The 16,845-nt window shown below is 37.3% G+C and overlaps 1 protein-coding gene across 3 annotated transcripts in view; it reads left to right on the top strand.

Annotated features, from left to right (window-relative positions):
- The window catches only part of Naa25 (N-alpha-acetyltransferase 25, NatB auxiliary subunit), a 76,159-nt gene that overhangs the window by 56,526 nt on the left and 2,788 nt on the right, over nt 1–16,845 (top strand). For 2 of the 3 annotated variants that reach the window (XM_058579883.1, XM_046446201.2), the window contains 8 exons: nt 1,327–1,478; nt 2,179–2,304; nt 5,348–5,591; nt 6,213–6,336; nt 7,571–7,636; nt 9,584–9,681; nt 12,079–12,189; nt 14,644–14,790. In XM_058579883.1, coding sequence (XP_058435866.1) covers nt 1,327–1,478; nt 2,179–2,304; nt 5,348–5,591; nt 6,213–6,336; nt 7,571–7,636; nt 9,584–9,681; nt 12,079–12,189; nt 14,644–14,790 — 1,068 coding nt within the window. The remainder of the gene's footprint in view (nt 1–1,326; nt 1,479–2,178; nt 2,305–5,347; nt 5,592–6,212; nt 6,337–7,570; nt 7,637–9,583; nt 9,682–12,078; nt 12,190–14,643; nt 14,791–16,845) is intronic. The other variant, XM_046446202.2, reaches the window with a different exon arrangement.

The raw sequence follows: 16,845 nt of genomic DNA, 5'->3' as shown, positions 1-16,845 counted from the left end.
TGTTTTCTCAGCCAAAGTGCCATAGGATAGGCATATGTGATTAGTGTCCTGGCCTCTTCTTGATGGGGCATATCACTGTCCTTAATCAAGCTAAAAGGTACACTCAAGCTTTTTTGGATAGTCCTTCTTTAAACCTGCAGGATCACAAGTAATCTTTTTAATTTTCTTGTGTCCGTCCGTCTTTAATTTCTCCAGATACTGCAGGCAAACAGCTCGCCGAGGTGTCCCATGGGGGTTTAAAAGCCGCATCGAATGCAGTTGAATTAGCGCCCGTGGCGCAATCCCGCGGCCTGAAATGAACCCTGCGAGGCTGTGTATCAGAGGGTATGTTGTTGACTATTGGCCTATTTTCCTACTGGGCAAATTTCTCAGTCATAATAGAGATGGGGGCAGAGCTGACTAACTGAGTTTTGTGTAAAAAGACTGACTTTTCTAGGAAGAATCTTTATTTGGACACACATCAGCTTTGAGCTTAATGCTTTCCTTGACCCTAAGGTTTGATCTTCTGTTCTTCATTCCTATTGGCATAGGCCTACACTTCTGAAATGTTCTTGCCTGAGATTTTCTTCTATTATGCCAGGATTTCCGTTTAGAATTCTTTATCTTGCCTCTGTTTTGTAAACATTTCATCTATATATATGCTTTAATCTACAGTTAAAACACGTACTAAATGTTTCCTTCACTTGTCTATGGAAGTTTCTAGAAGAGGTCTTAGGTAGTTCAGATGGACAAACTTGTTCTTGAAGTTGTTCTGTCCTCAGAATTGATTATAACATTAACTTTTATGAGTCTTTGGTGTCTTTTTTCTATTCTGGTGTAATACATATATGTCCTATGTGTGTGGTACATTATGCAGAAAGAAACAAAACCAAGGAGTAACCTTTTTGGATACGTGGAGGTGGTTCCATTATTCTGGCATCTTCGGAACCTTTATATAAAACAGCTGGTCTTGGAAGCAGAAAAACATGGAGTAATATCCCTTCCAGAATGGCACTAAGCAAATTTTTGATTGATGTGGCCTCACAAAACCTCCAGTCCTATTGCATTGAGAGATATGACTGACAGAGAAGGTCTGTGGGGTGGTAGTGGCAGTTGGGCGTTGTGAATAGTAATATTAGTAAAGAACACATTTGACTCTGGTTCAGAAAGGAAGAAAAGTAACATTATAAAGAACTGATATTCTGTACTTGATAATAGAAACTTTTAAAGATTGGATTCAAAGCTTTTCTTAATTTTAGCTTGAATATTTTGTTTTGGCTGGCACGGTTTGCTTACAGTGTCTGACCTGTGAAATATTTATACCAAGATGATGTCTTTCCTTCCCAGACCTCAGAATATATTATTCAAGCTTACAAATATGGTGCATTTGAGAAGATCCCAGAGTTTATCGCTTTTAGGAACAGGCTGAATAATTCTCTTCATTTTGCACAAGTCCGTACTGAACGGATGCTGTTGGACCTTCTACTTGAAGCAAATATGTAAGTATTACAAAAAAGGAAAAAAAAAAAACCCAAATGAAGGGATTAAATCAGATTCTAAAAGCCATTAATGCACTCATGGTGTCATTACCAGGCTTAGGATAAGGAAAAAACAGGGGGAATGAAAGAAAAGGGGTGGGAACAGAGAAAACAGAACTTTGGCCTGACATAAAGAATGGTAGAGCCGCAGTGGCACACAACTGTAACCCAGAAGCTTGGGAGAATGAGGTAGAAGGATCGTGAGTTCAAAGCCAGCCTCAGCAACTTAGCAAGGCCCTGTCTCTAAATAAAATACAAAATAGGACTGAGGATGTGGCATAGTGGTTGAGTGCACCTGAGTTCAATCCCTGGCACCACCCCCACCCCCCCATAAATAAAAAAGAATTATAGAGAATTGCCAGCACCATCTCAGATCCTCTGCAGGAGTCATTTTATACATGCTCATTCTCTTGATCCATATTATGCTTACAAGTTTCCCTTTGTACTACAAATGGGATTTCAGGAGTTAGTGCTGATTCATTACTTTGTTTGACCTTCTCTTGTCATGGAGTAAGTCGGCATGATTTTTTACTTGGTTGTCTATCACCTTATATGAACCCTTATTTCTTAGAATAATTTTTTCTTCCTTTCTTTCTTGTAAAACAATTTGAAAACATTTTCATGACTATTTTCCTATTGAAATAAATTCTATATATCGCAGATCAACCAGCCTAGCAGAAAGTATAAAGTCAATGAATCTTAGGCCAGAAGAAGATGACATTCCATGGGAAGATTTGCGAGATAACAGAGATTTAAATGTTTTCTTCAGCTGGGATCCAAAAGACAGGTAACTGAAATTTAACTCCAAGCCATTTCTCTCTCTCTCTTTCGTTTTTGGTACCTGGGATTGAACTCAGGGGCACTTGACCACTGAGCCACACCCAGCCCTTTTTTCTATTTTATTTAGAAACAGGGTCTCACTGAGTTGTTGAGCTACCTCAGTTTTTTGCTGAGGCTGCATTTGAACTTATGATCTTTCTGACTCATCCTCCCGAGCTGATGGAATTACAGGAGTGAACCACCACTCCTGGCCAAGCCATTTATTTCTAAAGGATTAGGATGAATCCAGTTGGGTATGGTGGTGCTTGCCTGTAGCCTATAGTTATTTAGGAGGCTGAGGCAGAAGGATCGCAAGTTTAAGGTCATACTGGGCAATTTCAAGAGACCATATCTCAAAATAAACAGGGCTGGACATGCATCTCAGTAGTAGCGTATTTGCCTAACATGTGTGAGGCCCTGGGTTCAATCCCTAGCACTGGATGGGTGGGAAGAATTAGGTTTAATCTGATAGTTGTTTAGAAAAATCTCCTCTTTTACACAAATATAAAATAATATGTTTGTTGTTGGGATAAGAAAATATAGTTAAGCCAGAAGAAGAAAATACGTCTCACCCGTTTGCTACTTCATAGCATATATGAGAATGAATTTTAAATGGATTAAAGATTATATGCCAGAACTCATTAGAAATTCTAGAAGATAGAAAATATTTTTAAGTGGGTAGGAAAAACCTTTCTTAACATATAAACGGTGGAAATGTAAACATAAAGGATTTAACTTATGTAAGTAAAAATGGCAAGCTTGTTACATTCTAAAAATTTATGGTAAATAAATGGGTAAATTTGTTTGTGTGTGATGTACACACACGTTATATATATTTATACATATACCTTTTTTTTAGTACTGACGATGAAACCTGGAGTCTTACATGCGCTAGGCAAGTGCTGTACCACTGAGCTATGTCCTTAGGCCCTGATTTTTTCATTTATGTTAATACCCCTGATCTGTATAGAGAAAAATACATGCTCACCCCCTGCCACCCTTCTTCAGTAATTGAACTCTGGGGTATTCTACCACTGATGCATATCCACGTCCTTCTTAAATTAAAAAAAAAAAAATGACAGTTTTGCTAAATTGGCCTTGAACTTTCGATTCTTTACCTCAGACTCCTGAGTCATTGGGTTTATAGTGGTGCACCACCACACCTGGCTGAGGACTCTTAATAGATCAGTAGAGAAGATAACTAAGAAACAGTGTGGGTAGGAGGGTGTAACAAGAAGTTCAAAGAAATGCATTTTCAGTGATTAAGATTTTATTTCTAACAAAAAGGATTGGTGGTTATGTGGAATGATGCTTGTTATTATGTATTTATGTTGTGGCACAATTTTATAGAGCCTTCATGTAGGGAATTCTGGTGATACATAACAAGATTTGAAATGCCACATATGGTCTGCTAAGCAGATCTGCTTCTGGGGAAGTTGAGCTTTAAGGAAGTAAGTGGACAACTTGCAAGTGTGTATATATTAGATAGTTTTGCAAATACTATGACTCATAGGTTGCCAAAATCACATTGGGTGATTTGCTAGAATGATTACAGGGGCTTAGGTTTATTATAGCAAAAGAATAGATGATGGGAACAGCAAGGAAAGAGGAGTAGGCAGAGTATGGAGACTTCCATACACAGATTTCCACTGTGTGTTCTCTCTTTAAAAAATTTTTTTTTTTAGTTATCGACAGACCTTAATTATATTTATTTATATGTGGTGCTGAGAATCAAACCCAGCGCCTCACACATGCCAGGCAAGTGCAATACCACTGAGCCACAGCCCCAACCACCACTGTGTTCTCTTTTATGAAGGAACACAATGAGTGCACTCTTTCTTCAGCAGGGAAAAATGCTGTAACATGTGCTGTGTTTCTATGCCTACCATTTTTATCCGCTGGTTCATGTGTCCATGAACTCTTTGTCCAGCATGTACCAAAATCCTAGATTCTCAGAGGAAACAAGTTGTTCACTGAAAACTATATGGTTTCTACAAACAGTCTGGATATAGTAAGCCATTCTTATTTTTTTGCTTTTAATTTTTTTATAATGTTGTATTTTTCATACCTTTATTTTATTTGTTTATTTTTATGTGGTGCTAAGGATGAATCCTAGTGCCTCACACATGCTAGGCAAGTTCTCTGCCCTGGCCCACATAAATATTATTTTTAAGTGCAAACAGATATTTCGATATTGTTGGGAATTAAATGCTGGGCCTTCCATGTGCTAACCACACACTCAAGATATATGTATAAATATATATAAAACGTGTGTGTACATCACACACAAACAAATTTACGATTTATTTACCATAAATTTTTAGAATGTAACAAGCTTGCATTACTTACATTTCAATGCATTCTACCATTGAAATTCACTTTTGCAATACAGATGTATAAAAATGTACTTCAGTTACATTTTTATACATCTGTATTGCAAAAGTCTGAATGGATATATACCAAACTTGTTAATACTCTGGGTATTTGGTTATCAGGGCACTTTTCCTTCCCAATTTTTACTTTTCTGTCATTTGAATTGGCGGGCGGGGGTGGGGTGGGCAACTGGGGATTGAACCCAGTGGTGCTTAACTGCTGAGCCACATCCCCAGCCCGTTTTATTTTTTATTTTGAGATAGGGTCTCCCTGAGTTGCTTAGGGCCTTGCTACACTGCTGAGGCTGGCCTCAAACTTGGGATCCTCTTGCCTCAGCTGCCAGAGCTGCTGGGATTACAGGTGTGTGCCATCACCTCCAGCTGTCAAACTTTTTGTATCATGTAGTACTTTAATTATCAGAGAAAAAAGTCCTGGGGAAATTAAGTTAGGAAAGTTACCATGCCCATTTTATTGATAGTGAAATGGGGATTCAGAAGATTTTTGGCTTTAAGATCATCCAAATACTAAGTGAAAATTGGAACCATTCAGCAGTATCTTGACTGGTAAAAGTGAATGTTGAAAGCTTTGAAGGCAACAGATTGAATAAAATGGATGGTCTGAGGATGTTTTTGTTTAAGGGATGTTTCTGAAGAACATAAGAAACTTTCCTTGGAGGAGGAGACCATGTGGCTAAGAATACGTTCCTTAACATTGAGGCTGATCAGTGGCCTTCCAAGTCTTAACCACCCTGTGGAGCCAAAGAACTCTGAGAAGACTTCGGAGAATGGTGTATCCTCTCCCATTGATATTCTTCGTTTGCTCCTTCAACAGCTAGAGGTGGCCGTGGAGACAGGAAAGCGATTTATTGAAAAGGAAATTCAGGTATCATATATTTAATTTGTCATTAAAGCTTCAATGATTATATTTATGATTGTCATTTAATTAGGACTTTGGGGTTGACCAAATAGTATAGAATCCCCCCCCCCCAATTTATGGCATCTGGAGTAAAAAGAGGAATATTATAGATGGAAAAGAAATTGCAGAGGCTTTCCCAATACCCAGGCTGGATAATGAAGAAAAGCATAATAATTTTTTGTGTGGGTGATGATAAATTTCTAATAGCTATCAACAAATTCATATGGCATTTCTATTTTTACTATAATGCTTACAAAGTAGTTTGTTGATTGATGGTTTTTCATTAAATCACCGAAATATTTATTTATTTATTAGTTTTAGGTGGACACAATTGTGGTGCTGAAAATTGAACCTCATGCATGCTAGGCAAGCACACTACCACTTAAGCCATATCCCCAGCCCTTGTTTTTCTTTTCTTTTTTTAAATTGTGGTGCTGGGGATTGAACCCAGGGCCTTGTGAATGCAAGGCAAGCGCTCTACCAACTGAGCTATATCCCTAGCCCCAAAATAAGTTTTATCCAGTAGTTAACAAAGCTTTATTTTCTTCTTTTGAATTTATTAAAGGATATTATTTTTCCTCTTTCCAGTATCCTTTCCTTGGTCCTGTACCTACCAGAATGGGTGGATTCTTTAACTCTGGCTGTTCTCAATGCCAGATAAGTTCTTTTTATCTTGTTAATGATATTTATGAGCTGGATACCAATGGTTTAGGTAAGTAAATATTTTCTTGCATGTGAATTTCCTGGGTTTTTGTCATTGTAAACTTAGTAAATGCAATGAAACATCTATAACCTCAGATACTTAGCAATATGGAGTAGATGAAAGCTGGAAGCTGCTCTGGCAATGTCTGGTTTAGTGTTCAAGAGGGCACATTCACAGATTTCAAAGTAATGTTTTAGAATCCTGATTTTTTTCCCCATATTTAAAGGGACTTGTTACGTCCAACAGTTGACTTATTGAAAGATTATTGAATTTTAGATTTTTTTTTTTTTTTTTGGATACTGGGGATTGAACCCAGAGGTGCTTAACTACTGAAACACACATCCCCAGCACCAAAAGTATTTTATTTTGATACAGGGTCTCGCTGAGTTGCTTGGGTTCTCACTATGCTGCTAAGGCTAGCTTTGAACTCAACAGTCTTCCTGCCTCAGCCTCCTGAGCCACTGGGATTACAGGCATGCACTACCGTACCTAGCTTTAGATTGAATTGGATTTAAAAATTAAGTTCCAAGTTTTGTGGATAAATTCCCAAGCTTTCAACCCAATGAGAATCACAAATATTTCTCTTTTTCAAAATCATAAAGTTTATAGATTCTATCATTTACAAGAATTTTTAAGCACTCGGGGCAGGTTTCAAGTCCTCAAAGAGAATTTCAGGTAGTACCTATGGTGGAAAGGTGATTAAATGCTCCCCTGCCCTTTTAAATTTGTCTGTTTTAATTATGTACATATGACAGCAGAATGCAGTTTGATTCTTTGTACACAATTGCAGCACAACTTTTTATTTCTCTGATTGTACAGGATGTAGCATCGCATCATATGTGCAGTCATACATGTACCTAGAGTAATAATGTCCATCATATTCCACCATCTTTCCTGCCCCTATACTTCTCCGCTATCCTCCTCTCCCCCGTCCTTGCCCAATCAAAGTTACTTCAATTTTCCCATGGGCTCCCGCTTCTCTTCTTCTTCTTCTTCTTTTTTTTTTTTTTTTTTTAATTTTAATTTATTTATTTATTTATTGGTGGGGGTGCTGGGGTTTGAAACCAGGGCTTTGTATGTTCAAGGCAAGCACTCTACCAACTGAGCTATATCATCAGCCTTAGATTCGTAAGTTCTTAAGAGGAAAAAAATAATTCTTACTGTGTGTTGTTTACAGGTATTGACTATGCTTTTTATGTTAATAAGAAAATGAAAGTTTTTAATTTTTATCTTTCAATTTCAGAAGATACAGTGGAGATACAGGAGCGAATAGAGAATAGTCTTAAGTCTTTACTAGAACAGTTAAAGGGTGAGTTTTTTTGTTTTGTTTTGTTTGTTTGTTTGTTTGTTTTTGCGGTGCTGGGGACTGAATCTAGGACCTTGTGCATTTTGAGTGAGGAAGCACTCATGTCCCCAGTCCAGAGGGTGAGTATTCTTACTGTAGATTTTTGTATGTGGTTGTTTGGCAGTAGCTCAATTTTTGTATATATAAACTTGAAGTAGGATTTGAAAATAATGATGCATATTTTTAGAATTTTTAAAAACCAGTTCTTTAGTATTAAAAGTTAATTTTTTATTACAAAAGTATTAGATACCTATTATAAACTGGTACTCAAGTGAGTAAGGTCTTTTTTCCTTTGCCAGGCAATTGTCCAGCCTTTTTAATGCTTTGGAGTCAATATTCATAGATGCCACCTACAGCCATTCATATGTATGTGAAAATACATAGTAGTAATTTCTTTTAAGATATGAAAAGGTATATATAACACAGGTTTGTTCCTTTGCACACCTGCAATTCCCACCCCCTTCCCTTTTTTTGGGGGGGAGGGGTTAATACTGGGGATTGAACCCAGGGACGCAGGGGCACTTCACACTCAGCCATATCCCCATGTCTTTTTATTTTGAGTCAGTGTCTCAATAATTTGGCTGAGGCTGGCTTTGAACTTAAGCTTCTCCTGCCTTAGCTTCCTGAGTGGCTGGGATTAAAGGATGCACCACGATACACAGATAATGTAGGCTTTTCTGATTTTATTTTTTTTAATTTTCCTGGATACCTATGTAAATCTATATGTCTATCTATCTGTTCATATTTTTTTTAAAAGAGAATTTTTTAATATTCATTTTTTAGTTTTCGGTGGACACAACATCTTTGATTGTATGTGGTGCTGAGGATCGAACCCGGGCCGCACGCATGCCAGGGGAGCGCGCTACTGCTTGAGCCACATCCCCAGCCCTATGTGTTCACTTTTAATAATACATAATATTCTGAAATGTCAGTATAACAAATTTACTTGTGAACTCCTCTGTTTGACATATACTTGCATTATTTCTTACATTTATAATAATGTTGAAATTCATATCTTGGGACACAGTGTTTGAGTAATTATTTGGTTATTTCCTTGGGATAAAATTTCTTTGAAATGGAATTGTTGTTAAAAGGGTATGTATGTGGGCTGGGGGTGTGGCTCAGTGATAGGCACTGGGTTCCATCCTCAGCACCACATAAATAAGTAAAATAAAGGTATCCAACTTAGAAAAAAAATAAAAATAAAGGTATATATGCATTCTAAATCTGTAAGGGTCAGTCTTCTCAGGGACCTAAATGGTCTTTTACTTTATTGCTCATATGAAAGATGTCTGAAAATTAAAAGATGATCAAGAGTATAAGAATAAAACATAGCCTGTGGTATGAAGATGCATTTCTGTAGTATACTTTCTTGATCTTTCATTCCACGATGCAAGTTCTTCTAAATCATTCACTCAATTTTAATTTTATTGGGACCATGCATGACCTATTTTTGAGATATCTTAGACTCTACAATTAATTAATTAATTAATGGTGGGGATTGAATTCAGGGTTTCTGTACATGCTAGGTAAGCACTGTACACACTGAGTTATCTCTATCCCTTTTTAAAAAAATTTATTTTGAGACAGTATCAATAAATTGCCTAGGCTGTCCTTGAACTTGTGCTCCTTCCTGATTCAGCCTACCAAGTAACTGGGTTTACAGGTTTATCACACTATACCTGGCGAGAATATATTATTTTGAAGTCTGTACAGCCATAGTAAATATGACTTTTAGAGGCTTAAAATAGTTATGCTCTAGTTTTTGGTTCACTGTGGTTAAAAAAAAAAGTTTCTGAACTAAGCTTTTTATATTTGCTTATTTTCTATTAGATTATATAGATTGTGTTCCTGAAAATAGCATTGAAACAAAAGGCGAATAAAACCATAAAAATATCTTTTTGTCTTCAGATGTCTTCAGTAGATGTAAAGGTGACCTCTTAGAAGTTAAAGATGGTAACTTGAAAACACATCCTACCCGTTTAGAAAATCTTGTCTTCTTTGTTGAGGTAAGTTTTTGTTCTCTTCCACAATGAACAGGTAACAGGCACCATATTCCTGCAATTAATTAATTAATTAAATATAATTTTGAGGGGTGGAGACTGGGAAGTGAACCCAGTGGTGCTTTATTTATTGAGGTATATCACCAGATACCCATTCCCCCAGTTTTGAGACAAGGTGTCCCTAATTTGCCTAGATAGGTCTCTTACTTTAAATTTTCTGCCTCAGCTTCCTGAGTCTCTGGGATTACAGGCGCACACCACTGCACCCATCCTATACTTACAATTTAACCTCTGTAATCCTGCTTTGTTTGTTTGTTTTGGTACCCCAGATTGAACTCAGCGGCACTTAACTACTGAACTACATCCCTGCAGCCTTATTTTGAATTTTATTTAGAGACAGGGTGGTCTCACTTTGCGTTGTGCCTTGCTTTTTGCTGAGGCTGGCTTTGAACTCATGATCCTCTTGCCTCAGCTTCACAAACTGCTGGGATTACAGGCATGTGCCACTTCCTGTAATCATGCTTTTGTTTTGTAATCCTGCTTTTGTTAATTGAAAAGCCCTTTAAATCATTTTCTAAACCATCTCCTTCCAAGAATTCTACAATGATTTCATTCATAATGCTGAGGTAAAATTTATTGGAAGTTATTTTAGTGATTTCTCAGGTTACCCGGAATCATTCCAAATCTAGCTATTTTTTTCCTTTCCATTTTCTGACTCACTCTTTGTTTTTGTTTTGGTTTGGTTTGATTTGGTTTTTTTCTTTTCTTTTATTCCCATTGTTGTTGTTTATTGGGTATTGAACCCAGGGGCACTTAACTACTGAGCCACATCCCTAGCCCTTTTTTATAGAGATAGGGTCTCACTGAGTTGCTTAGGGCCTTACTAAGTTGCTGAGGCTGGCTTTGAACTCTTGATCTTCCTACATCAGCCTCCGAAGCCACTGGGATTATAGGTGTGTGCCACCACACCCGGCCCGACTCACTCTTTTTATTTTTATTTTTTAATATTTTTTTTAGTTGTAGATGGACACCGTATCTTTATTTATTTTAATGTGGTGCTGATGATTGAACCCAGTTACTCACACATATGAGACAAGTACTCTCCACTGAACCACAAGCCCAGCCCATTATTTATTTATTTTTATGTGGGTGCTAAGGATTGAACCCAGTGCCTCACATGTGCTAGGCAAGTGCTCTACCCCTGAGTCCTAACCCCAGTCCCTGACTCACTCTTTGTTCTGGAGTTTAAGTTAGTTCTTTCAGCTTCTTACATTTTTTGTTATTGTTTACTAATTACTGAGATATTCTGCATTATGAAGGAGTCCAGGGTTTGATATAACCAAACTCTCTGGTTAGCTAGAGGAAAAAAGGAGGATTGCATTCACTCATAATCCATTATCTTTCCTTTAATTCTGTCACAAAGTTGTTTACTTCTCCTTCCCTACTAGTCTAATTCCCCAAAAGCAATATACTCTTGTCTGGCGACTAGCATATTAGAAGTGCCAAAGAGATAAAGCAGTAACTGCATATGCACATATATGCACACACTGCAATATAGGAGGAGATTGGTAAATAGCTAATTTAATACAATCCAGGATCTGTGCTGATCAATTTGAGGGATCTTCTCTACCACCAAACTACATTTTCAGCCCTCTTTATTTTGAGACCGGGTTTTTCTGTGTTGCTTAGGGCCTTGCTAAATTTCTGAGGCTGCCTTGGAATTTGCTGTCCACCTGTCTCAGCCTCCCAAGGGGCTGGGATTCTAGGTGTGTGCTGTCATGCCCATCTCCATATATCTTCAGTCAAAATTTGCAAGTGAAATGGTATCTTACCTGTCTGGCAAAGCATGTGGAGTGAGCCATATTGTAAAGAATCTTTAGATTCAGTGCCTAGGAATTTGGACTAAGCAAAAAGGATGTTAATAGATCCCTAATTATACAGAGATGTGAAAGAAACAGAATGGAGTGGAGGATGTGGAGTTAGCTGGGAGAGCCAGAAGAAATAATTAAAAGGTAGATAGGGTATTGCAGTATTCTGAGCAGAAGAAAAAGTGCTGAATCAACATGTGACTGTAGAAATGAAAGACTGGTGCTGCATAAAAGCCTGGATTCTATCCCCAGTTTCTCCCCAGACTGCCTTGTGCCCCCAAAGGAAGAACAAATAAAGATGTGAGAGTGAAAATAAATTCAGGGGAGAAATCGAAAGGAATTGCATAGGAATGTAGCTCAGAGATATAGCACTTACCTAACATGTATGAGCTCCTTGTTGCATCCCCAGTAACACTCCCCCACAAAAAAAAGGATTTGCACAGAACTTCCAGTTAGAATTTCTTTTTCAATTGCCTTTAACTTCCTGATGGGATTGTAATCTTGATTGATTATTTTGCACATTTTCCACTTTCAGACTATTTCTGTTATCCTTTGGGTGTCCAGTTACTGCGAGAGTGTCTTGCGACCATACAAATTAAGTTTACAGAAAAAGAAAAAGAAGAAAAAAGAAACCAGTATCATCATGGTAATAACAGAAAAACACAAATAACAATCTAGCTACAGACTGTTTTTTCTTTTCAAAAGTTTTCTTGCATGTTTTAAGAGTCATTAGGATCTTAAAAGTTTTCATTTTCTCTTTTTTTTTTTTTTCTTCTTTTTAAAAAGAATCTTACTAGCTGGTCACTTGCTCAGGCTGATCTTGAATTTATGGATTTAAGCAGTCTTCCTGCATCAGCTTCCCAAATTGCTGGGATTATAGACACGTGTCACTGTGTATGTCTTAGACTATTTCTTGAGTGAAAAGCATGAGCCACCGGGCTCTCATGTTTATATAATATATATGTGTTTGTGTGTTTATATGTTTATATGTGTTTAAAAATTGAAGTTTTCTGATATTTCTTTTGTTGCTATTATGGATTGAATCCAGGGACATTTTGCCACTGAGTAACATCCCTAGCTCTCTTTATTTTTAATTTTGAGACAGGGTTTCACTGAGTTGCTTAGGGCCTTGCTAAGTTACTGAGGCTGGCCTTGAACTTGCAATCATCTTGTCTCAACCTCTTGAGTTGCTACTAATTCAGGTGTGTATCACCACACCTTGCTAGATAATCTATGATCTGTTCTTTGTTCAAGTTTCCTCTCGTAGAAGTATTTTTCTTAGTGTCTATACTTCCCCACTTCCCTAATACCCGATTAGAAATTAAAGTTAGGGATGCTTTATCACTAAACTAAATCCTCCACCCTTTTTATTTTTTGTTTTGAGACAGGGCCTCCGATAAGTTCCCAGGCTATCCTTGAACTTGCTATCCTACTGCCTAGGCCACCTGAATAGAATTATAGGCATGTGCCACTGCTCCTGGCCTATTGATAAGTTTTGCTCTGTTGGTTTCTTAATAATGTTATTAATCCTCAGTATAAATTAAGCAATTTAAAAAAAATTAGTTTTCAATGGATCTTTATTTATTTGCAGTGCTGAGAATCGAACACTGTGCCTCACACATGCTAGGCAAGTACTCTACCACTGAGCCACGACCCCAGCCCAATGAAGCAATTTTTTTCTTAAATTGTCATTTTTTTTAAAGCATTCTTTTTTTTTTTTTTAACCTTTATTTTATTTATTTATTTTCGTGTGGTGCTGAGGATCAAACCCAGCACCTTGCACATGCTAGGTGAGCGATCTACCCCTGAGCCATGACCCCAGCCCTCATCTGTTTTTTTTTTGTTTGTTTGTTTGTTTGTTAAAGAGAGAATTTTTTTAATATTTATTTTTTTCAGTTTTCGGTGAACACAACATCTTTATTTTTATGTGGTGCTGAGGATGGAACCCAGCATCTCGCGCATGCCAGGCAAGCGCGTTACCACTTGAGCCACATACCCAGCCCCCTCATCTGTTTTTTAATGAATGATTTTTTTTTTTTTTCCTTTTTCTCTGGGGTATTGGGATTGAACTCAGGGACTTTTAACCACTGAGCCACATCCCCAGCCTTATTTTGTATTTTATTTAGAGACAAGGTCTCACTGAGTTGTTTAGTGCCTTACCATTGCTGAGGCTGGCTTTGAACCTGCAATCCTCCTGTCTCCGTCTCCTGAGTTGCTGGGATTACAAGCATTCTGCACGCACCCAGCCTTTTCTGTTGCTTTGTTTTTAATTAAAGTAGTAATTTTTTAAGAACATCTTGAATGTTTTCTAGTTTGGCATCATGTTTAGAAAGGCTTTTCAAAATTTGTTAGCCAAATTATCTTTTGGTATTTTCTTGGCGGTTTCTTTTTTTCTTTTTGAGATTTATTGACTATCATTTAATTTCCCTCATGTCTTTCAGTTTATCTTGGGCCTTTTTTCTTTTCTTTCATTCTGCTCATTTTTCACCCCTATGGTATGGGGGATGAGACTCAGGACTTTGTGCATAGTAAGCAGGGGCTCTACTATGTAGTTGCACCCCCAGCACTTTGTCAATTTACTTATAAAGAGTTGTTCATAAATACACTTTACTTACAACCCCCCCGCCTGGCTTCAATATAACTTCAAAATGTATCTAATATCTGTTAGGACACTGTTCCCCTTCTCTGTTCTTTTTTCTAAATTTTCTTGTCTGTTGCTATCTTTTACTTTTTCTATTCAAACTTAGATTATTATGTTTCTGTTCTCCATTAACATTATTGGAAATCTTAAAGAAATGAAGAGAGGTGGTAGAGTTTCCTGGCTGGCTGTATGTTGAATGATGAAGTAATATATTTTCTAGTGGATTCTCTTCTCTCTAATTCTTTTTTTGAGTTTGCAGTTATATTGTTTGGTGGTGTATGTGTGTGTGTGTGTGTGTATATATATATATATTTATATATATATATATACACACACACACACACACACACACTCCTGTCATGGAATAGCATGCAATCAGCATACCTACATGTTGTAAGCATTGGGAATGCGTTTGATAGTATTTCATCTTTTAAAAAATGTTTCAAATCCTGTTCCCAGCCACCTGTCTTCACCAGTTTCCAAGACTATGTTTCTGGACTTCAGACTTTAATTTCTAATGCTGTGGATCATATTAAGGGACTTGAAACACATCTAATTGCACTTAAGCTTGAAGAACTTATTTTAGAGGACACTTCTTTCTCTCCGGTAAGAGATTATAGACACTCAGCAATGTTTTTTTTTTTTTTTTTAATATATATATATTTTTTTTTCAAATGTTATCTTTATCAAAAGTACAAATCAATTTTCAGTCCATCATTTTCTTCTTATAAGACTAGCTGGGTATGGCGGTATATGCTTGTAATTACAGCTACTGCAGAGGCTGAAGCAGAAGTATCTCAAGCTCAGGCTATCCTGGGCAACCTAGTGAGACCCTGTACCAAAACAAAAAATACTGGGGATATAGTTTAGAGATACAACACTTGTAGGCTTGATATCCTATATCCCAAAACAAAACCAACCAACAACCACCAAACCCAAAACAAAACCCAGAAAGCATTAAAAAAAAAAAAAAAAAAAAAAGTCTTGTGAATGAAAGTGCTTTGGCAGAAGTTTTCTGTTGTTGTGTTGGTTGTGGGATTCCCCACCCCTTTTAAATTTGGGGGGTTATGCTTTCACCATTAAAACTAATGCTAACATTATGAATTGTTTCCTATTTTGAGTACCAGATGGAATTAGGTATGCTCTTAAGATTCAAGAACAATCTCCTTAAGAATTTATATGCTGTTGAGTAGGCTGCCCTCCTTGCCACCCTAATAATTATCACCTGAAGAAAGAGATGCTAGACATCAGAAATAATTGTTACTTGATCATTAGGCTAGAATAAGCTTGCCAAAAACGGAATGAATGGAGCCAAGTATGAATCATTGTTCACAACCATTAGATGTCTCCTGATATTATTTTAGGACCGTTTCTTAAAATTCTCCTAGTTGTTAGCAAAATGCCTGTAATGTTTTGCCTTTAAAATATGGGTCTCCTCTCTCCTCCCCTTGTGCGGGGGATTAAACCCAGGGCCTCACACACAATAGGCAATAGCTCTACCACTGAAATGCATGTACCTTCAGCCTCTAAAGTAGGGATTTATTTAATAAAATATATGGATTCTTTCTGGTCAATGTTAATTCACTCACCTGGAGTCAGCTTAGGATTTTGGTAGGAACCAGAAGGGCAGTGATAAAGCAATCTGTTTCTAGTCAGCTGCTCTAACAATGAAATTCTGATCTTAGATAATGTTTTCATCTAGTAGGTGTCTGACTTAAATCTTTGCTGATGAGAGAACTCATCCAGTAATCTGAGATGACTGTCGGCCTAGTTTCAGACGCCCACGCAGACCTTCCTAGGGGAGAGAATGAATGGAATCTTGCTTGGTATACCAACCTTAAAAGAGTATAAGCTTCTCTTTTGTAAAGTTTAAACATGTTAGAGCTTTGAACGTTGTGCTTACTGTGGGAAGGAGCCCAAAGCTTTTGACATACCAAAGACTGATTAGAGAAAGCAGTCTTGTTCACAATGAAATGAATGAGTGAGACCATTTTATTGGAGTGGGTACTTTTGTGAAGAGTGATTAATTTTCACCAGGCACATGGAAATGGAGGAAAGCCATCCCAGGCAAAGGCACAGAGGTGGAAAATGAAATATATTTGGCACTGTGAGTCAGTTGGCAGGGGCATAGAATATGGCGTGTGGGAAGGACTGTTAGTTGCATGGTGACAGACATAGTAGCCCTGCTGATTTATGACCACTGAGTTGTTATCTGCCTTCTTAAATGAGGACTCAATTTCAGTATTCTAGAAGTTGTCCTTAGCTTTGTAGTATAACCTTGGAAAAGTTAGTTACTCTATCTGGGCATCAATTTCTTTATCTATAAATGAAGATGATGCTAACACCTATTTCATAGGATTATGGTGAGGATTAAACAAAGCAGTAATTAGCCTTTATTAATGTCTTGATATTTACAGTACAGTAAGCAATATCAACTACCAAATTGTTTCCACATAGTGCTGAGTAGTCTTTTGTGTTAAAAACAACAGTGGCTGGGACTAGAGCTCAGTAGTGGAGTGCTTGATTAGCACATGTGAGGCACTGGGTTGGATCATCAGCACCACATAAAAATAAATGAATAAAGGTATTTCAAACAACAAAAAAAAATTGAATAACCCTCTTCAATTCAGTTTCCATTAGGTTCGCTTCTTTTTCATTTCC

Source organism: Marmota monax, unplaced genomic scaffold (assembly GCF_021218885.2).
Source record: "Marmota monax isolate L192 unplaced genomic scaffold, Marmota_monax_Labrador192_F-V1.1 WCK01_AAM20220418_F8-fsc00092, whole genome shotgun sequence".
In the NCBI taxonomy this organism is placed as follows: Eukaryota; Metazoa; Chordata; class Mammalia; order Rodentia; family Sciuridae; genus Marmota; species Marmota monax.
The sequence above is the reverse complement of the archived record's forward strand: the minus strand, read 5'-3'. Positions and strand labels throughout refer to the sequence as shown.